The sequence below is a fragment of the Alexandromys fortis genome, unplaced genomic scaffold (assembly GCF_014885135.2).
Source record: "Alexandromys fortis isolate MF-2015 unplaced genomic scaffold, M_Fortis_MF-2015_v1.1 scaffold_214, whole genome shotgun sequence".
NCBI classification, from domain to species: Eukaryota; Metazoa; Chordata; class Mammalia; order Rodentia; family Cricetidae; genus Alexandromys; species Alexandromys fortis.
The window spans coordinates 2,215,312-2,243,219 of record NW_026068100.1 but is presented as its reverse complement, the minus strand read 5'-3'; the positions used below and the strand labels follow the sequence as shown (position 1 = coordinate 2,243,219).

Here is a 27,908-nt window from a genome sequence, read left to right as displayed (position 1 = left end):
TTTCACTTTAAAGTATCACCAAAGTATAATTTAAGTTTGTGCATCTCCATACTTCCACAGACATAAGCAATCAACAGACATGTGCTTAACAAATAGAGAAGATAGGCAGCAATAAAGTGTTAAAATAATTTTCCATGTTGGAAAATCAATAACTATAAAACCCCACAGGGTCCTTTTCTGAATTAATCATAGTTCATCTGACAGCCTTCACAAAATAAAATATCCTTTATGTAAATGAAGTTATTGCAAATACAGGGAAAGATGAATAAATATAATTAAAAATTCATGATGTCAAAGGAAATTATACTTAATGGATATAAAAAATACTTTCATTGAAAAGCAACAACTTCCCTTTAACACTGAAGCAATTTCTAAAACAAAATAAATAATCTTCATAATGAGAACAATGTGCTTTATGTAGTATCTCGCTACAGTCATTGAAAAGTAGGTAGGCTCACTACAAGGTCCTCATGGTTGATAGACATCATATACAAATTACTCAAAACTTGTCCATGTATGAGAAATGGGTCCTGCAAATGAGCTTACATAAGCACTGATTACTACAGAGGCAAAATAAAGCTACATTTATCCCCCAAACTCATAGCATTCTGTTTTACCTTACATTTGTGTTCCCAAAGAGGAAAAAAAGCAAACTACTGTCATTTGTCTTATGTTTTCAGTATCCTGTCATAGATTCTTCCAATAGGCTGCCTCAATAATAATTCATTTTTCTTTCACTCCTCATTACATCCACTTTTGCTTTACATTTTCATCAGTCACCAGCAGCCCTGAAAGGGGCTTTAAGGTTATAATTAACCCCCTTTTAATCATTAAGGAAGACTTTTGATCCTTTCAAATTTATGCCCCTATGACAATAAAAAATCAATTTCTTAGCTAAACATGGCATGGAGAGATGGCGTACAATGAAGAGAATTTAGCCAAAATGCTGTGTCAGCCATTAGATCTGTGCAAAGAGCAATTCTCTTCATTGCCTTTGAGAACCTCCAGATGCCCATTTCGGCACATCTTGAGGAGTCTGTGGCTCCCCCATACAACTCTCATCAAGCTCTGAATTTTCAGTTGGTGAAAAAAGGAGAAGTGAAAGGCAAGAAAGGATGCAGGCACAGGAAATTTGGATTCAAAAAAAAAAAAACGCTTCCTTGGGAGGGAGAAAACCTATGAGGTAAAAGTAGGATGGTCTTGTTCGTCTGTCCATGGCAAACAGGACATGGTTCAGCAGAACTGTTTCTAAATCCAGTTTTCCCAGTCCAAAAGGACCTGAGTTCTTAGTACTAACTACGTCTATTCTCTTGGCAGGGCTTAATGGGACCCAGAGGCCCTCCTGGTGCTGTTGGAGCCCCTGTAAGTACCAACATCTTACAATCATCTTCTATAAAATATAAGGTTAAGCATTACTCTCATGTGGTGGGGATGATGACAAACTATTTGTGTAACATGTGCGGTGACCTGAGTTTGATTTCATAGTTTGATTCTAAATAACTAAATAAATGTTCCTCCTCCCTTACCTCAGGGCCCTCAAGGTTTCCAGGGACCTGCTGGTGAGCCTGGTGAACCCGGCCAAACGGTGAGAACATTTTCTTCCTGTGTGAAAAACATATTTGCTGGGAGGTTTGTGGACACCGTCTTCATCTCATGATGCATCTCCTGTTTCCTTAGGGTCCTGCAGGTTCTCGTGGTCCAGCTGGGCCCCCTGGCAAGGCTGGTGAGGATGTAAGTGTCTATTCTCAGGCTCTTCTGAAACAACTTTTAAATGCTCCATCTCAACAGGAGTGTCTAGACCGAGATTTAGTTCCATACGGAAGGCTCAAAATATTCTTGACATGAGTCTCCCCATATGGGAAATATTACATTAGTGAAATACTAATTAGCTTGCTTGTACTTGAGAGAGATAATGGTTAATTAAACATGTATTTAAGCCCCCATTCTTATGTGTACCTTTCCCTTCTCATGGTTTACCAAGTAAAGGCTGACCCTATGCTGCTTTCACGTTTTAGGGTCACCCTGGAAAACCTGGACGACCTGGAGAGAGAGGAGTTGTTGGACCACAGGTGAGACCTAGCACAGAGTTAGTTATGAGTGGCCATGCCTCTGATGCTGGCACAGATCCACGCACACTTGTGGCACTGATTAAAGGCAAGGGAGAGAAACAAGGAAAGAGTGCAGATATTTTATTTGTGGCGATCAATCAAACTATAAACAGCTAAATTGTTTCTATATTTTTTATGAATGCCATCATCTTAGTTACTCATATAATAGCTTGGCTTAAAAAGAGGAAAGCATTGTCTTTTAACTTCTAAGATAAACCTATTCACTTGCTTCTGAACTTTTTTTTCCAAGGGTGCTCGGGGTTTCCCTGGAACTCCTGGACTCCCTGGCTTCAAAGGCATTCGGGTGAGCACCTTCTCCATCGAAATAAGGGAACATGGTCATAGGGGTGGGGAGAGGTAAGAACTCAAGTGTATTTAAATTCCTGGGTGACAGACACATCCTAGCTTCCATGTGTCTGAATTCTGCTGGAAATTAAAGTGAAGCCAGAACTCACCAAAAACCGGGATCAGTGCAGAAAAACTGTAAACTGTGGCTTATTTTTAAATAGGTAGAAATATCTGAAAACCACGAGATTATTAGGATGACAAGGATGGAAGGAAACTTGTTCAGCATCCTTCCTTTCTTTGCTGCCTGCAGTCGTGGTAACCGACCTGGGGTAGTGGGACCAGCTCACTTGAGCTGAATGGAGCTCTGGACCCCGTTCTACCTCAGAAGCCACAGGCTCTGTCCATCAGATATAAGAACTGCAAAGATGGGAGACTCTGATCTGACTGAAATGACAACATGAAAGCATTTTAAAAGTGCCCATTGCCTTGCAGGGACACAATGGTCTGGACGGATTGAAGGGACAGCCTGGTGCCCAGGGTGTGAAGGTAATGACTGAGTTAGGAACACGGTTTGTAAGCAACTCTTTTAAATCTTCCAACACTACCAAGAAGGCTATTTCACTGAAGACAACCCATATTTCAAAAAGTATCTTGTCTCCTCATCTATTCTTCAAATCCCTCAGTGGCACAACATTGAGGCTCTATGACAAAAGGCCAAGTGCTGAGACTTATTTAACTTTTATGTTTATTTTAAAAAATCAAATGAAAAACAGTGTTAAGATTTCCTTCCGCCTTCTTCTCTCCTCCCCTTACAATGTCATTCGATCTCTGCAGCCAAAACAAAGGTAAATCGACATATAATCAAATATTAGAACATGGTGTGCTGCTTAAAAGTGGAGATCCCTTTGCCTTGCACTAATTAGAGACACACATTCATGTCACAATTCACTTTTCAACCTCTTTCCTCTGATTTATCTGTGCACACTCAAAAAATTTTTAATTAGGTAATTAAAGTCTCAGAAGTGTTTTATCTCATGGCTTAGCTCCTTCTCTGACAGCATTTCCAACCATAAAAGGTTCTCTTTCCTATTAAGGAGATAATGTGATATTAAAGTGAATACCAATGTAATTACAAATTAATGAGTAACAAATGCTAGCGGGACCAGAGATGGACATGAATATGGAGAATATGGTCTAGCTTCCCAGCTGCCACACAAATGAATAAGGTCAAACGCATTTTCCCATGAGCCCAGAATTATAGCTCAGACTGCTGATCACAGTATCATACACTGTTAGAGTTAAAAGGCACTTCGTAGGTGTTCTCATTGTGTGGATGGGGAAAACTGAGGTTAGAAAGAACCAGTGACTTGCTCAAAGTCTAGCATCTGGTGGTTAATAAGACAAAGTCAAGAAATGCCATGTCTCTCATTCCTAAAGAACATCTTCCCATGAACCTACACCTGGGGAAACAGCTCAGTGGTAGGGCGCCTGCTTAGCATGCACCAAGCCTCGGGTTTATTCCTCAGCCTTTCTCTATAATCTAGAATATCTTGAAGAAAAGTTCTTTTACATTCCCCCAGATAGGAAATACCCAGCACTGCCTACCACTCGCAATAAGAAACAAGTCCAATGGCTATAAAAACTATTATGGTACTTTTACTCTGTATGTATCCTAATGAAAATGATAAAACTGAGCATTCAAACACCTTTGAAGAAGGTAAATTTGGCTGTACTGAAGGAAAATGTATTTTTTGTATTTTCTTTTTTAAAATAATATTCCTAATCTGATTCCAGATGTGTAGAATGTAAAGATAAAATCAGAGAGGAGTACAACAATCAAATAGCCACAGCTTTTTAGTGTCTTAACTAAACAGAACTCTTTTCAAAAACCATGTGTCTGAGATCATGGAGAAAAAATCTATGTGCATAAAAAGAAGTTTTAAAACATATGAATGGCTCACACTGATATAAGAGGATAAAAAATTGCGCACACTGAAAATTGGTGTATATATAACAAACACGGATTCCATTTTTTTTTCTGCATATAGGGTGAACCTGGTGCCCCTGGTGAAAACGGAACCCCAGGCCAAGCGGTAAGTACTGATCAGCTCATTGGAAACCCAAATGTGCACTCTGTGCATCTTGAAACAGCTTTCAAGTTCGTGGTAGCTGCCATTTCTCTTGGCATTGTATTCTTGATGTCTCTCTTGAGTTCCTCTCCATCTTCATTCAGCGTTCACCTCGTGTGCAAACGAGGCTTGTGTTCTTAATGAAGCTGTGCATTTGTTAGGAACTGAGCAAAGCTAAATACTCCCTGTTACTTGTAGAGATTCTCGATTTTCTTAACAATATTTCTGCTTCTAGGGTGCCCGTGGGCTTCCTGGAGAGAGAGGGCGAGTCGGAGCCCCTGGCCCAGCTGTAAGTAATCCAGCTTTTTGCTTCGTTCTAAATCCTTTTAAAATGTCGTCCCATGGCGGTTGTTAGCTTCCACCTGACTGCTCACCTTTCCTTCCTTCCTAGGGTGCCCGTGGCAGTGATGGCAGCGTCGGTCCTGTTGGCCCTGCTGTAAGTTTTTGCACTGGGGAGTTGACAAGGCTTCAAGGTGTCGGGCAGGAGCTCTGCTTTCTAATTTTTATGAATTGGCATTGTTTTGAGCACTTTTGCCAAATGTTCCCTTTGGAAGTGTCCGTTTGTAAGTAGCAGAGCTATTTCAAATTCCTGGAGCTACTGAATGATGCATAAAGTAAAACTCATCCTGTGTTGGAAACGGCCAATGTCCTTCCTCAGTAGAACTTGGTGCTTGTTCTCCTCATCCACTTCACGGGAACTTCTGCTTTGATTTCAGGGTCCCATTGGATCTGCCGGCCCTCCGGGTTTCCCAGGTGCTCCTGGTCCCAAGGTAAAAACATCGGTTGCTGTCCCTGCCGTGATAAATTCTTTAGTGTAAAGTGAAATATCAGTAGCATTTGCAGGAAGAGAGGTAATTGCCTAGCAACTTCCTCGATCAGCCCCACCCTTTAAATCGTACAGTTTTCAACTGTGTGCTTGCACACTATTTATAGACAGAGCAGCAACCTAGAAACTGACTGGCCCAGAGGCCCTGTAGAATGTGTTTCCTAGCCGGGCAGGGGTGGCATTCGCCATTAATCCTAGCACTCGGGAGGCAGAGGCAGAACCCCTGTGAGTTCGAGGACAGCCTGGTCTACAGGAGCTAGTTCCAGGACAGGCTCCAGAGCTACAGAGAAACCTTGTCTCGAAAAACAGAACAAAACAAAAACTGACCATGCTTCCTAAGTTAGAGGGGACTGAGTGGTGACAAGGATAATCTCAGAAAGTCAGAACAAAGCTTGCAAATTAGAAAGTCAACCTCAAATTCGTATGATAATAAACCAGATAAGCGATCCTGAAGAAAATCCCTAAAAGTTGGTGCGGTAATAACGGGTGTGCTGTTCTGTGATTTAGTGCTAATTCTCAGTTGTTCCTTCTGTTACTTGCATTCCTAGGGAGAGCTTGGGCCTGTTGGCAATCCCGGCCCTTCTGGTCCTGCTGGTCCCCGTGGTGAAGTGGGTCTTCCAGGTCTTTCTGGCCCCGTTGGACCTCCTGTAAGTAGTCATTGAAATTAACACCATTGAGTAGAATAACTGAAGGTGGGCTCAAAAAAGGTAAGAAACACTAATTCTGGGACTTTTCCTTCCCCTTTCACACCCCACCCGCCTGCAGGGCAACCCTGGAGCAAACGGCCTCACTGGTGCTAAGGGAGCTGCTGTGAGTACCTCTGAGGGGTTGATCTTTGCTGCTCTGGGTTAGAGGCACTCACCTAGGGCGCCTCTGCAGCCTGCTTCCTCCTAAGAGATGCTGGGGGTCTTTTCTTCCCACAGGGCCTCCCTGGCGTTGCTGGGGCTCCTGGTCTCCCTGGCCCCCGTGGCATTCCTGGTCCCGTTGGTGCTGCTGGAGCTACTGGTGCCAGAGGACTGGTTGTAAGTGTTTTCTATCCTGAGATACTAACTAGTATTTCATATGTTCTTTGACTTCTTGTTATTATTATTGTCTTCCCTCTGTAAGGTTTTATAAAAGTTTGTATTTCTTGAACAGCTTTACTATGTTCCTGCATGGTCCCTTTTCTGCACTTTCACACAAACCCCTGCCTTCTGCTATCTTAGAAGCTTGTGCATAGGTAGATGAGGAAACTCCATGTTTGAGTCTTACCCTTTCATCACTACCGGTTTCCTATGGATGGATTTTTTAGATGGCTTACGCTTACACATCCCAAGGACTTGTCTGCTGTGGAGTGTTGGCCCCTTTTTGTCGTTTGACCACTCTTTTATTTGGATCTTAGGGTGAACCCGGTCCAGCTGGCTCCAAAGGAGAGACTGGTAACAAGGGTGAGCCTGTAAGTGGTCTTATAATCACAATTTTGTTAATTGATCCTCCTCAGTTTCCAATTCAGTTTCAGTTGCTAGATGATATATAAAAATGTTCTTCTACTCTTATTCTTTTTATTAAACAGGGTTCTGCTGGAGCTCAAGGCCCTCCTGGTCCCAGTGGTGAAGAAGGAAAGAGAGGGTCCCCTGGTGAACCTGGATCTGCAGGCCCTGCAGGGCCTCCAGGGCTGAGAGTAAGTTCTGAATACTCAGACACAGCAAGATCATCATGCCGCCCCTTGACTGGGAATTGGTCAGAATTTCTGAGTGTATTTCCTAGATGAAAGAGCATCTGCCTTCCATCTGTTTTATTAAATTAGTGACTCTCAGTCTGGTATGTTATTAAATGGGTCTGGAAACAATGTTGACCTATTTTCGCCGTATGCTCATCTGTGCATTCCCTCGGCATTTGGGTAAAACATCTTGGTTTGGTGTGTAATGATATCTTCCTCTTTGAAGAAATGATGTCCCATGTTAGTAAACTCTGCCCTGTGGGATGGAACATTTCTCTAATCCCACTGCCTTGTGTCCTTTCCTTACAGGGCAGCCCTGGTTCTCGTGGTCTTCCTGGAGCGGATGGCAGAGCTGGTGTAATGGTAAGATGTCCTTCACTCAGTTGCCAAGAACGACCTTCACAATACTGGTGCAGGTTGTGCCCTCAGCATACCTTACTGGGCCCCTTACTCGGCCTCTCTCCTATTAACAGGGCCCTCCTGGCAATCGTGGTTCAAGTGGTCCTGCTGGAGTCCGAGGTCCTAATGGAGACGCTGGCCGCCCTGGGGAGCCTGGTCTCATGGGTCCCAGAGTAAGTTTCAGATAAAGCCTCATAAAGTCCTGTCTGGAACTGATGCCATTTTAAAGGGCTGCTTACAACTGACAGTAACAACCAAACAGTAAGCTTGTTAGTCGATGTGTTGATGTTGGCCTCTTTTTATTCAACTTTGTCAGAGCCCCAAAGAAGTTTCTGTGTATTTGGCTAGTTCACAGGTTTCCTGGGTGTTACCTGAAGTAGTGACTATGAAATTTTGGAAAACTAGATCTATTTAAAAATATCGAAATTAGTCTGGCTCTCTTACCAGCACGTATCTTTTATCTTAATTTGTGAGTTTTAGATAAGGTATTCATGAAATGTATTAAGGCTATACATTATTACTTTATTAGATTTCTAAGTGAAACCATTTGTTCCAGCAATCATAAAATGCTGTAATGTATTCAGCATCACACCCAGCTACAGAGACCTTTTGATCCAGATACACTCAAATCCATAGCAATGGAATCGTGTTATTTTTTCTCCATTATCTCTTATGGGTGAATATCAATGGCAACTTTGTGCCATAAACAAGTAATAAGGAACACCATATATAGTAATAAAAAAATTTCACCTTGGAAATTGCTTACCAAAAGTATTAGTTTTCTTTTCCTCTTCCTATCATGGAGGAAAAAATATGGTACATTTTGGCCAAACAGTATGTTGCTTAACCCTTTCGTCTGACTCCTAGGAGTGGATCAGATACACAAAAGTAAAATACAATGGAAGACAAAAAAATAGGAGAAAGATTTCAGAACTCTTTTCCTACTTTCCAGCAAGGCTGCTATCTCTAATGATTCACCCTTGGCAACAAACACGAAGTGAGGAGAAAGGGCTGTGTGAGGTTTCAATTAATATTCAAGCCTTGAGTGTGGGAGCTACGGGAACAATATGAAAAGGCCTCATTTATTTTGTAGGGTCTTCCTGGGTCTCCTGGAAACGTTGGCCCATCTGGGAAAGAAGGCCCTGTGGTAAGTAGCGCTCATTTTCCATTACATTCTCAAGAACCCTTATCGCACCCTCATCAAGTCTATTTTTGTGGCTTATTTATACATGAATACATTGAAAATAAATATCAGCCACCTCTACGTCATTTGGGAACAGAAGGTAATAGATTGTAATTCTGGAGTCTAAATGGATGCAGGACCAAAGACAGAGAAGGGATGAGAAACCATGACTAGAGAAATTGAAAGGAGTGGCAGGGGATAGAAGGGGAAGGACGGGGGCAAATTGCTTACATCTGAGATTGGACTGAGTGTCTCTGTACTGGCATTCTGTTCAGGACAGGGAAATGGAGTCATAATTGATTGACACCGTGCAGGGAAAGCTTTGTGTGCCCAGAAAACATCATCTGTTTCAGCATCGGAAAACATGCTAAGCTTGCTAGCAGGAAGCCATTGGGGGATGAGTAACTTGAAACTCTGATTTCAGGGCCTGCCTGGCATTGATGGCAGACCTGGTCCAATCGGCCCCGCTGGAGCAAGAGGTGAAGCTGGCAACATTGGATTCCCTGGACCCAAAGGTCCCTCTGTAAGGATCGTGACCTCCTCTCCCTTAATACCTGTTTACTACATCTCAGCCACTGGCAGGGATTTCTGTCCTCAGCAGTTTACCACAAGACCAGGCCTTTTGACACAGAAAGCTGTAGAACCCTCCTTCCTTTAAACCTTTCCTGTCACTGTGGCCTTAGGCTACTGGAAGCCAGGCTACCTGAGCCGCACACATCCACAGAGTGTCACTGTAGCCTTACACTCTGCTGGAAGCCAGGTTACCTGAGCCGCACACCTCCACAGAGCCCTTTTGATACAGAGCTTCTTGGTGTTGGAACATGTCTTAGATAATAAGTTCAAAGCTGAGTAACGTCAGAGAATTACACAAACAGACAACAAAATCAACATTTCAAAACTGTCATGGAAAATTAGACATAAAATCTTCTCACGTTCTTTTTACTGTACATCATTTTCTCTTTCCCTTCCCTCCCTCCAATCCCTCTATTGTATCTGCCCCTGTCTTGGTCCTTTCTTGAGATCATGGCCTCTTTTTCACACATATGTATGAAATTATATATATATATATATATATATGTATATATATATAATTTTTTTTCTTAATAGGGTGATCCTGGCAAAGCTGGTGAGAAAGGCCATCCTGGTCTTGCTGGTGCTCGGGTAGGTATGAACTTCTACAGAAAAATCACCCCAAAAAGGGCTTTGTTTGAGGCTATCTTCTGGTGTCATTGTTACTTTCCAAAGTGACATCCTAAGAGTCTTTTTGCCATGCTGGAATGTCTTTATTTTGAACTACATGAAGAAGGTAGTGAATTATAACAAAGCAGTCATAAATAACTGATAATAAATAACTGGTCTTTTTTTATTCATGTTACGATTAAGAGGATATGAATATGTGCTGGTATTCTCTGTCTTCCATACACCGCCTCCTATTTGTGGACTTCTCCTAAACTGCATCAAAGTTAATAGGCAGCATTTGGAACTTGGTGAAACTCACAATGAGTTACTTTAATTCTAACATGATAAATCCTAAAATGATAAATGTGTCTTGAGGAACTGGCCCTCAAGGCACTTTGAAGCATGTTAAGCTATCTGGCTTGTGTGTAACTCTGAGCTTTCTGTTTTATTTAGGGTGCTCCAGGTCCTGATGGGAACAACGGTGCTCAGGGACCTCCTGGACCCCAGGTGTGTACTCTTCCTACTGCCCTCTAAAGCAAGCGAGCCGTGTCCTGCAGAGTAGCCATTCTTTCCAGAGTTCAGAGCAGACCCATCGGCAGCAGCGCTAGCTCTTCTGGCACTGGCATCGATGCTGTCTAACTTTGCTTTATGGTACTATTGTTTTTAGAAATTATCTCTAGCCTCCGACATATGTGGCAACTAACAATGTAATGGGATACTTTGACTGAAAATAAAACACCATAATCATTTTAGCTGTGCCGACATGCATAGACAAATAAGTAGTTTTTCCGTCGTTTAACTTGACAAATGAATTTAACATTAGACTCTCAACACCAGCACATGTTTTTATGACACCAGTAGGGTGGACATTAACATCAGCGCTATCTCCTCTGTTACTTTCAGGGTGTCCAAGGTGGCAAAGGTGAACAGGGTCCTGCTGGTCCTCCAGGCTTCCAGGTAAGTCAACAAGCATGCAATACTCTGACTTTAACCACAGTGTTCCCAACTAATTCACTGTAACATCATCACCACCACCACAACAACACGCAGAATATGGTTTCAGACCTCAAGCAAAGGGCACAGTTATTCAATGCAAACATTTCTAGAGTGATTTAATAAGACAGAATAGTGTTCATGAAGTTATTCCCTTTGCAAGCCCAATTATGAGTGTTAATATGGCTGTAAGATTGAGATTTTTTTCATGTCTCTTCATTTAGGGTCTTCCTGGCCCATCAGGTCCTGCTGGAGAAGTTGGCAAGCCAGGAGAAAGGGTGAGTTAGCTCTGATAATAACTTGATCAAATCTATGCATTTCCTTCTTTTTAAATTCCCTATTGCCATGTAATTACAATATAAAATTTATATTTCACATATTAATTATACCAGTCTACATTGTTGATGTTGAACAAGGGAATGAAAGAACTTATTTATATTTTGTTCAAATTGCCTTATTTTATGCATTGACTGAAATATCACAATATGAAAGCAAAACCTATTGACTGTTTCATGTAATAGCCTTACTTTTTGTGTGTTCTTTGCTATATTAAAATACAAATTATTTCCTTCTCCATAGTGAAAACATAAATGCACCGATTTCCCATCAAACCAGAGCCTGAAAAAATTGCTTTTAATGTTTTGCTTGGCATTCAAACATGACACTGCTCTCCACAATCAGAGTATGAGTTCTGAGTCATTTTCTCTAATTGTGATGAATGCGCCTCAATTTAGTTACATTCTGTAGCCTGGTCTCTTTTGTCAACAGTGAACCACATTAAAGAGACAGCTGGACAGTAATAAAAGAGATACACATGGGTATACAATTAACTAGGTAATATAGAGAATATGATAATTTCTATTAAGAAGACAGCCCGTTATATAGCTAAAATGTGCAATGCCTGGCTGTGTTTGTCACTGTTAGCACATTATCAAAAAAATAGCCTGCTTTGTTGCTTTTTTAAAAAGATAGAAAGCTGAATAATAGGAAGCAAATATTCTGATAGCAGGTCTGCCTCGACACATCTTTGATAGCGGTGGTAGGCTCTTTTGATATCTTTCATAGAGTCAAAGGTTTTGTTATACAGTGCAGCCCATACACCAGGCTTTTATGTGAGTGGAGCCCATACAGCCTTATTTTGTAATTCAGAAAATTTTAGATGCCTTAACCACAAGTGAGTGTAGGAACAACACATAGATTTCATGATTTATTTACTGTTGTGTTTTTACCTAGGGTCTTCCTGGTGAATTTGGTCTCCCTGGTCCTGCTGGTCCAAGAGTAAGTGTTTCTTAGTTAAATTTCTTTAACTTTTGACTTTTTATTTTTTAAAGAAGTTGTGCTTGTCCCTAACCCCACTCATGACCGCCCCTAAAGAGCATTCCTAACCTTTTCCATAGATATCACCGGGCTTCCAAGTGAATAGTAAAAAGTTCTCATTAGCCACTCATATTTTCTATTCGAAAAATTTATGGGTACAAGAAAAATAAATGAAAAAATATATGTGTTGTAATAAATAATTTATACAGACAAATGTAATGTACTTACTACAGTTGCCGGTTTTGAGCCAAGAAAAGTAAACCGAAGATCTAAGATGGATATTTGTTGGTTGTGTTGGTGTTGAAAGTCTAAAGCTAAATTAATAATTCCAGTTTTATGAAGGAAAAACTATTTATTTGCCTATGTATATTAGTACAGCTAGAAAGATTGGAGGGATTTTTAAAAATCAAAGTATCCTGTTATGTTGCTATTTACACCATAACTAGGAAGCCAGAAGTTAATTAAAAGAAAAAGAAAAACAGTGGTATAGAACAGAGTTAGAGCAAGGCCCTCCAATACAAATCACAAAGTGGAACGTGGAGCAAAGACGCAGGCCATGAAACATTACGCTGTGGTGCTAGATGCAAAGTCAGAGGCATGCAGCTAAGTAAACACAAATGAACACCTATATCCATATATGTAACAGAATATGTTGACTATTCTGTTACAGCATTACTACGGGGGCAGTGATATGAAAATATGATCTTACCTGTTCATGGCATAGCCATTCAACTCCATAATCTTTCCTTTTGATTACTAAGCATGGCTAGCGTCTGATTTTGCCTGTGGATGCTGCATAGAAAAGACCACCCCCTTAAAAGTAAATGGATTCCAAAGGTCGACTATAATATTTTCAAAGCAACAAATTGTGGAATTGAGTCCCAGAACACTGAAAGTATATGTCTTAAGGATTATCTCAAGCCTTCCCTTCATTATATGAGGAGAAAAATGAAAAGTGAAAAGATATATTAATTTGCTAAAATGTGGTGTAAGTCAATCTAAAACTCTAAGCAAATGTGTCAGAAAGTGCCTGAGAGTGATTTCTAATTGCTCTCTTACAGGGAGAACGTGGTCCCCCAGGTGAGAGTGGAGCTGCTGGCCCGTCTGGTCCTGTTGGAAGCCGTGGTCCCTCTGGAGCCCCAGGTCCCGATGGAAACAAGGTAAAACTACAGTTTCCAAGGTAGATGCAGTGGAGCCATGTGTTCCAGAATAAGGAGGACCAATGGAAGAGTGGTTGTTTTTGCAAATATTTATTTAGTTCCAGTTGTGTTGTGATTTCTACCTACTAACAATATGATTCCAGTTAACTTGGAGAGGGAGGAAAATCTTTTTCTAGAAGCTGACAAGGAATTATTAGTATGCTTTTGCCATTGTCTGATTACACTCTCTATGCTTTTGTTCAAATCTAAAACCATCCTTTACATTTCTAGAAAACAGTTTCTGCTCTATCAACATGCAAACCCCCATAAAGGAAAATTGCTAAAAAGTAGTCTAAATTTTAATAGTAGGATTTATAGTGATTGAACTTTTTACCCCAAAGGCACAAAAGTCTACAAGCTTGTGTTCCAAAGTAGATTTCCAGTTTAGGTTTTTAAAAGATAAGATTACGCATCTCTGAAAAGCAGGCAGCTTGTATGTCAGACAATTCCTACCTTCAAGGGGAAAATATGTACAGAGTACTTTCAAGAAGCTCTGTCATTATGTGCACGGGTATTAGAGGGGAAAATGAAAACAGCATAAGAGGGACAAGCAGTAAGGAGATGGTGACATTCTGCGGTGCTGTCAAAGGGATCCACTCATCTCAGTAGCTGGCCAACGGGTTTGCCGTGTACAGAACTGTGAAGCTTACTATAAAAATGGAAGCCACAGAGCTACTCTTGAGGAGAAAATCATCTCCCAGTCGATGTGGTCTCTTTCCATGTCACTCACCTGGGCTAAGAGACTTATCGTTGAAAAGGTTGTGGACAAATATGTTTTAATCTCTCTTTCCCATTGTCCTGTCTTCTTCTTTTCCATGCCTGTCTTTCCTAAGAGGACGAGATGTGGGCTGTAGAACAATGGCAGCCAGCCACTCTCGCCCTCTTCTCTTTTGACATCGCATCATTAATAGCGACCCCTGTTCCATCCCTCCTCCCTTCAATGGCACTCCTTTGTGACTGCACATAGCCGAGAATGCCATCTATTCGATGTTCAAATTGGAATTCTTCAAGAGTTTGAGTCTTGGCTTTCTTCTTTAGCTACTGAAATAATTGATTTCACATGGTTTTGATTCCAGGGTGAAGCTGGTGCAGTCGGTGCTCCAGGCACTGCTGGTGCCTCTGGTCCTGGTGGTCTTCCAGGAGAGAGGGGTGCTGCTGGCATACCAGGAGGAAAAGGAGAAAAGGTACCACTTGGGGTTGGACCCTGGCACAGAATGTCCATGCACTCCAGGCGAGGATGCCCAGGTGTTTATGATCCTTAGCAGGTGTTCTGGTGGCATTTTGACATCTACGTGCATTCCCCTCTGCCACCTCGCCCCTACTCATGTCTAAACCCACTAATCTGGCAAAATTTCTTGCTACCATGGAATTTCATGCAAGCAGATGGTGTTGAGTAATACATGAGGCTCATTTTAATGTCACTAACAATAATGCTTCATCCTGCCCTAGTGAAGGGAGGAAGCTCTATTGAGCAGCTGTCAACTGTGCCGTGGCATTCATTACATCGTGTGAGTGGCCAGACACCACAGCCCTTTGCCATGCTGCCTTCTTAGTCCATCCTCATCCGTTTGAAACTTGCTTCATTAGGAATCAGAGGGATGTTTATTTTGTAATCTTCAATAATAGTCTGAAAGGGGGCTTAAAAATGAATTTCAGACAGCTTTCCTCATTCAGTGTCCTATAGAGTGGTAGGAAATTGTAAAACACTAAAATTCTTAAATTATGGCAGGCATAAAACCTTCTGTAAAAAAAACATTTACATTTCATTTCCACCCAGAAACTTAGACAGAAAGCAAAACATGGCTCTTGCCTTGTATTTCAGGGTGAAACTGGTCTCAGAGGTGAAATTGGAAACCCTGGCAGAGACGGTGCTCGTGTAAGTAGAATTTTGTTTTTAATGTTTGTGCTTAAATTCTGTTTTTATATTTTACTCATTTTGAATTCAGCAAATTTCCAAAGTAGAACTACAAAAAAAAATCAATTTTAGTAAAACTGGAATCCACTACTTCTTAGATCACTAATAAGATCATCGTATATGCTCCAAACGGAAATTTAAACATGACACACTTTAAAAATCACATGTTAGCCGGGCGGTGGTGGCGCACGCCTTTAATCCCAGCACTTGGGAGGCAGAGGCAGACGGATTTCTGTGAGTTCGAGACCAGCCTGGTCTACAAGAGCTAGTTCCAGGACAGGCTCCAAAACCACAGAGAAACCCTGTCTCGAAAAACCAAAAAAAAAAAAAAAAAAAAAATCACATGTTAACTTTTTCTACCATCTTTCATGCCCAATATGTCAACCCTAAACTGCACACCAAGCTGTAGGATCAGAAGAACATTGATTGCTTGTTTTAAGTGATAAAAGAACTTTTAGAAAAGCAGCAATTCTCTTACATTTTAAAAAGCCACAGTCCCCAGGGATGCCCTTCTCTCCATTTGTCTGCCCTAAGATTGGATCTACCCCAAATGTCACAGATGACGCTGAGGAAGGATAGTTATCTTTCCAGAGCTGCCAGAACCGTGAGGCTTCCTGTTTAGACGCTCTGTCACCTCTTCCCCCAAGGTGACAACCCACTGGAACCATCTCTGGTATTCCTTGCCTAGAGTCCTGCAGTCCTCACAATTCCAAACAAGGCTACTTACTTGCTTCCCTCCAGGGAGTTTTCAAGTGAGGGAGAGTTCAGAGCTCCCACATCCTGCTCCTGCTCTCTATAACCTTTATCAGTTCTTTCCTCAGTGGTCCTGTAGGGCTTCCTGAGCTGTCTTCCGGACCTTGATAAGCGGCACCAACATGCATCCAGGGCTTTCTCTTTTCATTATTATTATAAATCAATCTCTCTGTGTGTCCTCTCTTTCTCTCTCTCTCTTTCTCTCTCCTTCTCCTCCTTCCTCTTTCTGCTTATGTATGTTTGTATGTGCACATGTGCATGCTTCCATTAAGAGACTATGTGCCTGTCTAATGGCTAAATGTGGAGGTCAGAGGACAAGTTATTAGTGTTGCTTGTCTCCTTTCATGTGGGTCTCATGGATGAAACATGGGTCATCAGGCTTGACTGCAAACACCTTTACCTACTCAATCATCTTGCTGGGACTCGGGAGTTTTCTTGATGTCCTACCATAAGCAATGCAGGTTTTTGACACTTCTGAAGGAGAAGGACAGAGTTCAGTCTGGATGGTGTGTGTTGTTTTCAGTAAGCCTGCTTCTCTTTGGGTTCTAGGGTGCTCCTGGTGCTGTAGGTGCCCCTGGTCCTGCTGGAGCCACAGGTGACCGGGTAAGCATGCATCTGAATTTAGTTGAACACACTTTCACTGAGTTGTAGTTCTCTGAGCTGATAGAACTATTTAAAATTCCATGATTGCCCTGGACCCAAAGAGCCCAAGCTATTCATTTTTTATGACTGGGTCTAAAACCCATAAAAAAAAAAAAAAAACCACCTAGTTGGTGTGCGAGACGAGAGTAGCAAGAAGCAAATGCTGCTGCCGTCCTCGCTTTCCGGGCCTCCAGCTGCGCCGGCTGTCTGATCTATACCTTTATCCCTATCATTTGTTTTAAAGACTTTCCCTGTTGCCCATTAACAATATCCTAATGCACTAAGCCTTCTCAAAGCCTTCAATTGTAAAAAGGAAAGAAAATCAATAAAATACATAGCGTGCCCATTTCACATTGAACAGCCCCTTTAAAATAGAACTTATTTATTGTATTGCAAAGATTGCAGCAAATAGATCAGGCCTGTGTCCATCTAAAAATTAAAATGTCCTCCTCCTGGTATTATGGGGACTGATTTATAGTGTTTCTGCAAGTGAGCAACCATTACCACTCCGCTGTTTAAAATGAATCCAGCCTTAAGCAGAGGAAGAATTCGCCTCATTTTATTCTCTGAAATGTGCATTAGTCTCTTCCAAGGTAACTGCAAACGCTAAAATGGCCCTCTGTCTGCTGGTCTCGCTCTCCTCCCACCATCTATAAGAGGCACATTAAGCAACTCATCTCTGGCCTTTGTACATTTCAGGGTGAAGCCGGTGCTGCTGGTCCTTCCGGCCCAGCTGGTCCTCGAGGTAGCCCTGTAAGTAGAAATCAGAGCTTTCTGGATACTCAGAGTTTGCGAGTTACAGACATTCATGAAACTGCGCATGTAACAACTTTACCTTCCTCCTAGGGAGAACGTGGTGAGGTCGGTCCTGCTGGCCCCAATGGATTTGCTGGACCTGCTGTGAGTGTCACCTAGGGCAGATTAATCTGACAAACTCACAGTGAGTCCGAATGCCAGTGCTCACTGCTGGTCTTCCAACAGGGTGCTGCTGGCCAACCTGGTGCTAAAGGAGAGAAGGGAACCAAAGGACCTAAGGGTGAAAATGGTGTCGTTGGGCCTGCTGGGCCTGTTGGAGCTGCTGGGCCATCTGTAAGTTGAATACACTGCTATCCAATATACTCTAGTATTTTTATAGACCATTAAATGACCATTAGGGGCCTACTGTCTACTAAGCATTCCAGATGAAAGACATTTTCAATCCTACTAAGGGGCTCACTAAGGGGCCTACTAAGCATTCCCGATAAAAGACGCTTTTAACCCTACTAAGGGGCCTACTAAGCATTCTAGATAAAAGACAGTTTTAACCCTATTAAGGGGCCTACTAAGCATTCCAGATAAAAGACATTTTTAACCCTACTAAGCATTCCAGACAAAAGACATTTTTTTAAGACTTCACATTTAAACACCACTTGAAAGTTTTATAAATGTCTTATTTTTTATTTTTAGTAATCTATAGGGTTATTAGTACCGAGAAAAGAACCTTTATTTCATGTGACATAGATAATTGTGTTTCGGTTCTAAAGTTTCCTCAAGGATAGAGGAAAAGATAAAAATGACCTGTTGGAAAACGGGAGCAGCATTTGTAAGAGTCGCTTGTGTTGTGATTTCATGCCTCCTTTTTGCTTGAATGTAGGGTCCAAATGGCCCCCCTGGTCCTGCTGGAGGTCGTGGTGATGGAGGACCCCCTGTGAGTATACAATTCACTTACCAGTTCTCTTCCTTAACTGTGGACTAGCCGACAGTTGGGAAGTTCTAAGATCCTGGGGAATTTGAAGCTGGGCTGTTGTGGTGCCTTTGATCTCATCACGCAGGAGGCAGAGGCAGGCAGATTGTTGTGAGTTCAAGGCCAGCCTGGTCTACAAGAGCTAGTTCCCGGGATAGGCACCAAAGCTACACAGAGAAACCCTGTCTCAAAAGAAAATATCCTGGACTGTAATAAAGGGATGCCTGAGAGTCATATTCACTCTAGTCAGAAGAATCATGAAGTTAGACAGCAGTGAGATTACAGTCAGCTACATGGGTGTTACCTCAACCCCTGACGCAACTTACGGCCTCAGATGTTGCTACTGCCTCAGTCAAGGGAGTAAGCAGAAACCCAGGTAGTTTAACTGGGAAGTAGCTAAGTATTTCTTTCGTATCCTTTTTCCTTTGGCTAATGCCTCACTTCTTCTGTCTGACCAAGTCTCCTTCCCATCCTGGATTACCTTCACAAAATTTTAGAGACCCAGAGGTCCCTAGGAATGAATCCCTCTTCCTTTTCCCCAATTTAGTCAGTGCTCTGGCTTATTTTTATACTTCCATCAATAAACAACACTGATTTTTCTCTTGCCTTTTCCCCTTGACCCAGCCAATTGGTCAATAAATATTCACATATCATAATGAAAATACATTATATTCTCCCCTATCACCATCAGACAACCTGTTAGCATTTCAAAAGCTACCATCGACCTTCATGTAAAGTATGGGCATTGCAACCAGTAGCATACTGACAAATGTGTAGAGGAGAGACTTCAGGACCCCAGTTAAGTGATGAGTGCTCTCTCTTCTGTGGCCCAATTTCTAGTCCCAGGATGATTTTCCAAAGAGATAATGGTTCTCTTATCCTAATTCGTGGAGTTGGTTTGACTGTGGAGTTGTAATCTGCTTGATTCATAGGGCATGACTGGCTTCCCTGGTGCTGCTGGACGGACTGGCCCCCCTGGACCAAGTGTAAGTATATCACTCCAAACATATATCTGCATTTACGCTTACTATAAGACCTGGTGGCCTCTAATAGGAAATTAGAAACAAAGTTATCAAAACAAACTTTTGATCTTTGCTAGTGCTCCCTGATTTAAAATTATCCTTGATGAATGATTAAGGCAAAATCATTACAGATTATATTTTAAAGTATCAATTTTAGTAGCTGCTATTCATGCAAATACCTGCACAATTTCTTTTGAAAAGGAAAAGAAAAAACAGGAACTTTGGTCACATATCTGATATTTCTATATCTAATTACCCTTTTATAGCTAACATTCTGCCTCCATTCTTAAGCTATAATTGTTTCTGAATTTAAAGGTGGTTTGGCCCCTAATTTAATTCTAATTCAGTCCCTCCTGTCAGGACTCAAGAGAATTTAATTAATTATCAAGGTTTAAGTATTCTAGTTAAGGTTTCAGGAAAAAGAAATAGCAAAAAAAATTGTTTTTTTGGAATCTTTTAGAGATTCATAACAGAAAAATCTTTCATTCCTTGTAGGCATTTAATTAAACCTAGTCAAGAGCATATTCAGTTCCTCAGTTATGAACAGAATGCCAGGGTTGTCTTTGCTTAAGAAGAACTGGGCAGAGTCTGCAGGAATCCAAAGTCCCTTCATTTGCTGCTAAGACTTAAATCTCTTCCTGGTTGTGATTCCACTAACCAGGGTACCAGTGACATGACATGCATTGCCTTCATCGCTGAAATTCCCTGCAGACTCTACCTTATCAGTTGGCTTTGCCTGTAGGCAGGAATAGTTTCTACCTATGAGAATCTTAAAATTTACAAAAATGGCTGGGATATTATTTTTCTGCCTGACATTGTTCGAGTCCTAACATCCGGGAGCTGTGCAGCGCTTCTCCAGCTCTGGAGCAAATAGAAAGTAAATGACCTTGTATATTTAAACACAGGGTATTACTGGTCCTCCTGGTCCTCCTGGTGCTGCTGGGAAAGAAGGGATCCGTGGTCCTCGTGGTGACCAAGGTCCAGTTGGTAGAACTGGAGAAACAGGTGCATCCGGCCCCCCTGGATTTGCTGGTGAAAAGGGTCCCTCTGGAGAACCTGGTACTGCAGTAAGTGATCTCAAATTTTTTTTCTTAACACTTATGTTGAGTTAAAATAAAGCCCCTTTACCAATGCTCAAGTGAGATATGTCTACTAGTAAGTAATGCAGGCGCTCAAGTTGAGCTGGCCTGAGCCGGGAAACCTGTCCAGCACACAATATGGTGTCATGGTGTTAACAGGTGCGCTGAAAGCACACAATAAAATTGACAGAGGATGCAGGAATGCCGCTTCACTGCAACAGCCCTTTCTGCTCTCAGGGGACCTAAAATTTTGAACAGAATCCCACAACTGTGGCCATCCTCTGTCCATTAATTAGACATCTTAAGCAGCTGTTCTAAACATCCTTGTCTCAAAGCTACTGCTGCTCCGCAAGGTGCCCACGTCAAACCTTAGGAGTCAAGGTCAGAATGTGCTTCCTGCATAGTCTACAAAACTTAGGCCCCTCCCCCTCTGTGAATGGCTGCTACTGTCAACTACATATATACACACCAAAATGTAAACTTATGGTGATCTTTAGAGAAAAAATATCCAAGGATGTATTGCATCGATTAGAAGTCACGTGCCTATTCCTAAACACAGGATCCCTCATTTTCAGGACCCTCAAGCTTATCTACATTATGAGATAGAGTCTTACCAGTAATAATCAACAGTTCTTTTTCTCTCATCTAGGGATCCCCTGGCATCCCAGGTCCTCAGGGTTTTCTTGGTCCTCCCGGTATTCTTGGTCTCCCCGGCTCTAGAGGTGAACGTGGTCTGCCAGGTGTTGCCGGTGCTCTGGTGAGTGTTTGACACCATTCTGGTTCTCATTAACACAATAAAAGATTTTAAAAGCTGCCACTTCAAACGTGACAGATTGATCACTGAATAACTCCACTTAAGGTTTTTATTCATGGCGCTTTCTTTATACAGATCCCATGTCACTTATCTAGGAAGCTTTAATACCACCTTACTTCGACACACAGTATAAAGACGCAGCTTTGCATTATGCAGAATGATCTTTGTTCTTTCTACATACTTAAGAACGATACAAGCTCTAATTGCATTTACTTCTCTGCAATGTGAAATGCTGGCATAGTTTATCCGGCAAGAAGAATGAGACTCTGAAAGTCCATGAATCAATCCATTTATATATGACAGCAGCTGGGAACTATCTTTTATCCAGAAACAATCAACTTCATGAATTAATTTTATTTGGGATGGTGGAGCCATCAGACCTCCCACACACACACCTTGCACACAGCCACATCCACACAAATGGCCCATAGGGGTAGAGACAGCGCAAGCATGATGCCAACGGTGTTTCCTACATGCTGTGGACCATCGACATCCAGTTTTCCTTCTCTCTCAACTTCAGTTCCCTGGGCCTTGTTTTGGGAGGATGAGGTTCGCATTCTCTTTTATGATAGCGATATAATTTTATCTTCTCTGCTGCTCTAGGGTGAACCTGGTCCTCTGGGCATCGCAGGTCCTCCTGGGGCCCGTGGTCCCCCTGGTGCTGTGGGTAGCCCTGGAGTTAATGGTGCCCCTGGTGAAGCTGGTCGCGATGTGAGTGCAACTAAAACCAAACAGAATTTCTTTGGGGCTTAACTTCTAGCTGAGATGAGGTTTCCTAACTAGATAATCTACTTCCCCATATAGATTTTTCTTTGAGTAAAACTATGAGTATTACTTCATTTTGGAAATGGCCTTTAACTAGCAAAGTTTCAATTGGGGACCCAAATATTTGGAATGTTTTTCAAAAAATTAAATTGGGAGGTTTCTGCTCCTTTTTTTTCCTTTTGACTGTCTGAACACTGGGAATAATAAAAGTGGAGTAACAGAGACAGTGGGGCTAATAAACCACCAAACCTTGCTGGGAGTCTTAATGTGCATTGTACTCTCATAGGGTAATCCTGGCAGCGATGGTGCCCCAGGTCGTGATGGTCAACCTGGACACAAGGTCAGTATACTTTTTCATCTTTCTCTGATTTAAGTGTGATTAAAATACTGGTAGATTAATGCTAAGTTTCACTGTTGCCTCTGGTAGGGAGAGCGTGGTTACCCTGGCAACATTGGTCCTACTGGTGCTGCCGGTGCACCTGGTCCTCATGGTTCTGTGGGTCCTGCTGGAAAACATGGAAACCGTGGTGAACCTGTAAGTATATTAATGCAGTTAGCCTTATGGACTTCTCTATGACTCCATACTTGGGGGTCATCAAGAGAAGGATTTGGACCTAATTCATGAGTTCTGTTTTTCTTTTCTAATTCACAGGGTCCTGCTGGTTCTGTTGGTCCTGCTGGTGCTGTTGGTCCAAGAGGTCCTAGTGTATGTACATGGTGACAATTAGCATTTAAGAATTAAGATGAATAATTCCAAACAATCTACCTAGACAACAGATGCTATACAGGCTAGACTTCAGTATTTTACTCCATGCAGAGAAATGATTTTATTCGCATGATTTTACTTTTTAAACCGATTCTGCTTGTTTATATTAGTTAGCCATCAGGACTTTATGTGCTGCTCAGCTAAAGGAGATGACCAGAGAAGACAGCAGTCCATTTAGATCTTTGTATACCTTAAATTTCCTTTTTTAAAATGAATTAAATACCTTTTGAAGAAAACTGTTATTGTTCTAAAGGGGTAGAAACCCATCTCTTTCTCTTTCTTTATAGGGTCCTCAAGGCATTCGAGGTGACAAGGGAGAACCTGGTGACAAAGGGCCCAGAGGTCTTCCTGGCTTCAAGGGGCACAACGGATTACAGGGTCTTCCTGGTCTCGCTGTAAGCAAGATTTGACCCTCCTGCATGAGTTCTGACCTGAATGACCTTCATCTCAGAAGACCCCTGATCAGATGCCCACTGCTACTATCTTAAAACACAATGCCTCCCATAGCCATTCCAATTCTCTAGCTAACTCCTTCTCTCTCAGAGAGGATGGTATTTCATGTCCCAACACAAGGAAGTAAGGGTTAAAAGAGAAAGAAGCATACGTATATTAAAATCTCCTGGCAACTGTGTCCTTCAACCCCACTTAAAATAAATATAATTAGAGGGATGACTAATACTGCACTGTTGAAATAGCTTGTAGAGAAAAATAATTGAACATAATAGATATAATGGGAGAAAAGAGCCCCACTTCACATTCCCAATTTTCTCAGTCCAGAGTCCATTGAAATTGAAGTCTTCCAATCAAGTTGGGGGGAAAAAAAAGCTATCTCCTGCCATGTGTTCTGAAAGCGTGATTTTTCTCCTTTCTCGCTTTAAAGGGCCTCCATGGTGACCAAGGTGCTCCCGGCCCTGTGGGTCCCGCTGGTCCCAGGGTAAGTGAATCAAAGTGAAAGGTCCATCTCTTGAACTAAAGAGTTGCCCAGCCAGTGAGCCCTGAGCTCCTGTCACCTGCAGGGTTTCCCTCATTGACCAGCTCTTGGTACCTTTCTTCTTTAGGGTCCCGCTGGCCCTTCAGGCCCTGTTGGCAAAGATGGTCGATCTGGACATCCTGGACCAGTCGGGCCTGCTGGCGTTCGTGGTTCTCAGGGTAGCCAAGGTCCCGCTGTAAGTATTACTTGGAGAGATAGTTTAGGGCATCCCTGACCAAAGGGACGCTTTCTTCAGAAGATCCTGAGGATATATTAGTCGCCCAAAGGAGTATTTCTACTCCAGATGCTCCTTAAGAAGCTTTTTACTCTCTGTATGTGATGGGCTTTTTCAGCCTGTCTCTGTGTCAGAGGTCAAGTTGTTTGTTTGCATAAGCTTGTTTCTATTTCTCGTTATTAGAACATGTTTTTATACGAAGCACATCTTAACTTTTCTTGTCCTGGTTACCTCTCCTACCATCACCAGTTAAAAACCCCTTCTTCCACTCTTACTTTCACAGGGTCCCCCTGGTCCCCCTGGTCCTCCTGGCCCTCCCGGTGTTAGTGGAGGTGGCTATGACTTTGGTTTTGAAGGAGATTTCTACAGGGCTGACCAGCCTCGCTCCCAGCCTTCACTCAGACCCAAGGACTATGAAGTCGATGCAACTCTGAAATCTCTCAATAACCAGATTGAGACTCTTCTCACTCCAGAGGGCTCTCGAAAGAACCCTGCCCGCACATGCCGGGACCTAAGACTCAGTCACCCAGAGTGGAATAGTGGTGAGTCAAAATATTCAAACCACACAGATCCCTCACACAGCTGAGTTTCCCAAAGTCAATTTTCATTGATGTAAGGATGAAAGTGAGCCCCAAAACATGGACACTATCAAGATTCAGACCTAGATAATGAAACACCATTTTCTTCCCCCATCACACACCCACTCTGAAGTTTGTTGAGTTTGCGTTTATTTCCTTGCAGTCCTAGGGATTAAATAGAAGGTCTTAGACATGCTAGGCAAGTGTCCAACACAGAACAACATCCCCAAGACATGTTTTACATTTTGTTTTGAGACAAGATCTCATCAAGTTGTCTAGGCTGGCCTTGAATTCACTCAAGTTCCAATAGGCCTTTAAGCTTTGATCCTCTTGCCTCAGCTGGTAGTGAAAACATCCTAATTGGATGTTTTATGAAGAAAGGGGAGTCTTAAACATAGCTACCCTCTTTCCACTAAATGTGGAATAGGTGATGGAACGGCACCATTAAAATGTTCTCATGGGGATCAGTATGAGTAGCAAATTATTATTCAATTTTCCGTTTTGTAGTGAAGAGTTTGCTAGCTGTGTTTTCTCTTTGAAAAGATTACTACTGGATTGACCCTAACCAAGGATGCACCATGGATGCCATCAAAGTGTTCTGTGATTTCTCTACTGGTGAAACCTGCATCAAGGCACAACCTGTAAACATCCCAGCCAAGAGCTCATACAGCAGCGCCCAGGGCAACAAGCACATCTGGTTAGGAGAAACTATCAACGGAGGCAGCCAGGTACAAAATTCTCCAAATACTCCTCCTTCTACTAAAGGATTTTCTTTGGGTCGTTTGTTTTTTAATTACTTGTATTTAATCCTTTACCCACATGAGTTTATTAAAAGAAACTGCTCTTTTAACAAGTCCCAATTCTATCCTAGATTGCACATTAAAAGATTCGACACATCCACCTAATTCAACATTATTTTTCAAATTTGACTTAATGGATAATCATTGGAGAAATGGCTAAGGTCATTTCATGTAAAGGTGCACTGGCCAGCAGCTAGCCCCCCAGCTTATGTATGTGTATTTCAGACCATGGGCAGCTTTCCTGAATTTTTAATCAAACTTTTCCACCAATGTTACTGAATGACACTAGAACTCAGTACATTTTAGAAACAGAAAGAACCTGGCTGCATCTCACAGTCGCTAACTCCAATGAAGGAACATTCGCAGACATGCATAACAACCTGAGTCAGGTGCCCTTTCCAATGACCTCACCCTCAGCACGTAGATCCTATGACCCTCAATGCAGCTCAGATTTTAACAAGTGCATTGAGGGTTTTTAAAAAGCTCCCTTTTCCTCAGCCCCAGCTACGACTTCATTATTTCTCCTTACACCACACTGTTTTTAGTTGAGTTTTAATGAGTCAACTGGAGTTCTCTCCTTCCTCTCTGTAGTTTGAATACAACATGGAAGGAGTAACCTCCAAGGAAATGGCAACTCAACTCGCCTTCATGCGCCTGCTAGCCAACCGTGCATCTCAGAACATCACCTACCACTGCAAGAATAGCATTGCATACTTGGATGAGGAGACTGGTCGCTTGAACAAGGCTGTGGTGCTGCAGGGTTCCAACGATGTTGAACTTGTTGCTGAGGGCAACAGCAGGTTCACCTACACAGTCCTTGTTGATGGCTGCTCTGTAAGTAACAGGGAAATGTAGGGAATGGGATGAGGGAGTCTAGGTTTTACTATTAAGTGAGCGGAGGAATGAGAGACCTAACTTAATTGGCCTTTCTTTTATAAACACATTCAAATTCATCTGACAATTCTCTGATAAATACAGAAATTCTTATTAGATACTGCCTCTAAGAAACTCTGATATACTGAGCTGACTCTCATGCCTACACGGTCATTGCTTTCCCTTCACTATTTCGGGTTGTTAGAGATTAGCTTATATCAGAATTGAAAACTTTTTGACATTTGAAAGACCTCAGCTACACCTTAGACTATGGCCTGCATTCAAGTTTGTGTAGATCACCTCCTTTATATGAAAAAAGGTGTGTAGCCTATTTTATACAATATGTTGTAAGTAGAATAAAATTTTAAATGTAAAATTACTACATACCTACCCAGCTCTCTCTTCCCATACACAGACACATAGAGACACACATACATACCATACATATACCTTGAAAATGATATTGTAAAAATGTTACTGGGATGTATGTCCTGATACACTGAAACTTATTCTAAGTGAGAACCCTCCCCTGAAAGACACCCTTGACACTGTAATGATGCCAGCAATGAACTTCTTAACCAGGGACACATACCTTCGGTAAAGTGTGGGTCAGCCAAACAGTAGCTCTCCTCAACTCTGATGCTTGGCTATAAGTCAAATGCAGAGGTAATGCCACCTTATACATTCTCTTTCTTTCCCATTGTTTTTTTTTTAAACAGAAAAAGACAAATGAATGGGGCAAGACAATCATTGAATACAAAACAAATAAACCATCTCGCCTTCCATTCCTGGACATTGCACCTTTGGACATCGGTGGCGCTGACCAAGAATTCAGTGTGGACGTTGGCCCAGTCTGCTTCAAATAAGTGAACTCAACCTAAATTAAACAACCAAAAAAAAAAAAACCCTGACAAACTTTCTCTTACCCATTTCTCCCCTTTTCTAACTGAAAGCTGAATCCTTCCATGTCTCCTGTGCACCTACATCTTCAGCTGTGGGCAGAGAGAAGGAGTGGTCAGAGCAGCGTGCAATATGATCCGATCAAGACCCCTCCTTTGTCCTTCCCCAAAATATTTGCAATGTGGTTTTTTTTTTGTTGTTTGTTTGTTTTTAAATCTGACACCTGTTGTGGAAATTTTCAACCTTTGTAAGAAATCCAAAATAAAAATTGGAAAATAAAATAAAAAAAAAACCATGAACATTCGCACCACTTGTGGCTTCTGACTATTTTCCACAGAGGGAAGTTTAAAGCCCGAGCCTCCAAAGGGTTAAACTACCTCAAAAGTATGAGTGTAGGCCCTCTGTGAGACTGACCCTGACAGACATGAACTGAGGTACTCATTTTGTTTTGCTTGCGATACAAAGGTGCTAATTTTTCAGATACTTGAAGAATGTCAACGGTGCTAAAAGAATTACAGAAGAAATACTCCTCCATATTGAGGTGTATTGTGTGAATTTTTAAATTTTAATTTAGCAGTCCCTTATCCCATCTTATCCCCAACTAAAGGGATGCAGATCATTTGCCCAACATTTTTCTCTTCTTTAGATTCAGCATTTGTTTTCTGCTAACCTCATTTTCATTCTTTTTCATAGTTCCAAAGAACTCTTGTTTCTTGGACAAGCAAAAAAAATTAAATTGTACCTATTTTGTAT

General features: G+C 41.8%; 1 protein-coding gene across 2 annotated transcripts in view; it reads left to right on the top strand.

The window, feature by feature from the left end:
* Col1a2 (collagen type I alpha 2 chain) overlaps nucleotides 1-27,462 on the top strand; it is a 35,150-nt gene extending 7,688 nt beyond the window's left edge. Inside the window, exons 7-52 of one of the 2 annotated variants that reach the window (XM_050123820.1) lie at nucleotides 1,318-1,362; nucleotides 1,532-1,585; nucleotides 1,678-1,731; nucleotides 2,016-2,069; nucleotides 2,359-2,412; nucleotides 2,889-2,942; nucleotides 4,445-4,489; nucleotides 4,761-4,814; nucleotides 4,917-4,961; nucleotides 5,242-5,295; nucleotides 5,900-5,998; nucleotides 6,117-6,161; nucleotides 6,275-6,373; nucleotides 6,733-6,786; nucleotides 6,904-7,011; nucleotides 7,360-7,413; nucleotides 7,524-7,622; nucleotides 8,543-8,596; nucleotides 9,057-9,155; nucleotides 9,740-9,793; nucleotides 10,265-10,318; nucleotides 10,715-10,768; nucleotides 11,029-11,082; nucleotides 12,038-12,082; nucleotides 13,183-13,281; nucleotides 14,397-14,504; nucleotides 15,143-15,196; nucleotides 16,538-16,591; nucleotides 17,330-17,383; nucleotides 17,477-17,530; nucleotides 17,612-17,719; nucleotides 18,264-18,317; nucleotides 19,286-19,339; nucleotides 20,281-20,442; nucleotides 21,104-21,211; nucleotides 21,872-21,979; nucleotides 22,320-22,373; nucleotides 22,461-22,568; nucleotides 22,686-22,739; nucleotides 23,087-23,194; nucleotides 23,680-23,733; nucleotides 23,858-23,965; nucleotides 24,288-24,546; nucleotides 25,126-25,310; nucleotides 25,974-26,216; nucleotides 26,975-27,462. In XM_050123820.1, coding sequence (XP_049979777.1) covers nucleotides 1,318-1,362; nucleotides 1,532-1,585; nucleotides 1,678-1,731; nucleotides 2,016-2,069; nucleotides 2,359-2,412; nucleotides 2,889-2,942; nucleotides 4,445-4,489; nucleotides 4,761-4,814; nucleotides 4,917-4,961; nucleotides 5,242-5,295; nucleotides 5,900-5,998; nucleotides 6,117-6,161; nucleotides 6,275-6,373; nucleotides 6,733-6,786; nucleotides 6,904-7,011; nucleotides 7,360-7,413; nucleotides 7,524-7,622; nucleotides 8,543-8,596; nucleotides 9,057-9,155; nucleotides 9,740-9,793; nucleotides 10,265-10,318; nucleotides 10,715-10,768; nucleotides 11,029-11,082; nucleotides 12,038-12,082; nucleotides 13,183-13,281; nucleotides 14,397-14,504; nucleotides 15,143-15,196; nucleotides 16,538-16,591; nucleotides 17,330-17,383; nucleotides 17,477-17,530; nucleotides 17,612-17,719; nucleotides 18,264-18,317; nucleotides 19,286-19,339; nucleotides 20,281-20,442; nucleotides 21,104-21,211; nucleotides 21,872-21,979; nucleotides 22,320-22,373; nucleotides 22,461-22,568; nucleotides 22,686-22,739; nucleotides 23,087-23,194; nucleotides 23,680-23,733; nucleotides 23,858-23,965; nucleotides 24,288-24,546; nucleotides 25,126-25,310; nucleotides 25,974-26,216; nucleotides 26,975-27,121 — 3,822 coding nt within the window. In that variant the 3' untranslated portion in view covers nucleotides 27,122-27,462. The remainder of the gene's footprint in view (nucleotides 1-1,317; nucleotides 1,363-1,531; nucleotides 1,586-1,677; nucleotides 1,732-2,015; nucleotides 2,070-2,358; nucleotides 2,413-2,888; nucleotides 2,943-4,444; nucleotides 4,490-4,760; nucleotides 4,815-4,916; nucleotides 4,962-5,241; nucleotides 5,296-5,899; nucleotides 5,999-6,116; nucleotides 6,162-6,274; nucleotides 6,374-6,732; nucleotides 6,787-6,903; nucleotides 7,012-7,359; nucleotides 7,414-7,523; nucleotides 7,623-8,542; nucleotides 8,597-9,056; nucleotides 9,156-9,739; nucleotides 9,794-10,264; nucleotides 10,319-10,714; nucleotides 10,769-11,028; nucleotides 11,083-12,037; nucleotides 12,083-13,182; nucleotides 13,282-14,396; nucleotides 14,505-15,142; nucleotides 15,197-16,537; nucleotides 16,592-17,329; nucleotides 17,384-17,476; nucleotides 17,531-17,611; nucleotides 17,720-18,263; nucleotides 18,318-19,285; nucleotides 19,340-20,280; nucleotides 20,443-21,103; nucleotides 21,212-21,871; nucleotides 21,980-22,319; nucleotides 22,374-22,460; nucleotides 22,569-22,685; nucleotides 22,740-23,086; nucleotides 23,195-23,679; nucleotides 23,734-23,857; nucleotides 23,966-24,287; nucleotides 24,547-25,125; nucleotides 25,311-25,973; nucleotides 26,217-26,974) is intronic. The other variant, XM_050123819.1, reaches the window with a different exon arrangement.
* The last annotated feature ends 446 nt before the right edge of the window (nucleotides 27,463-27,908 follow it).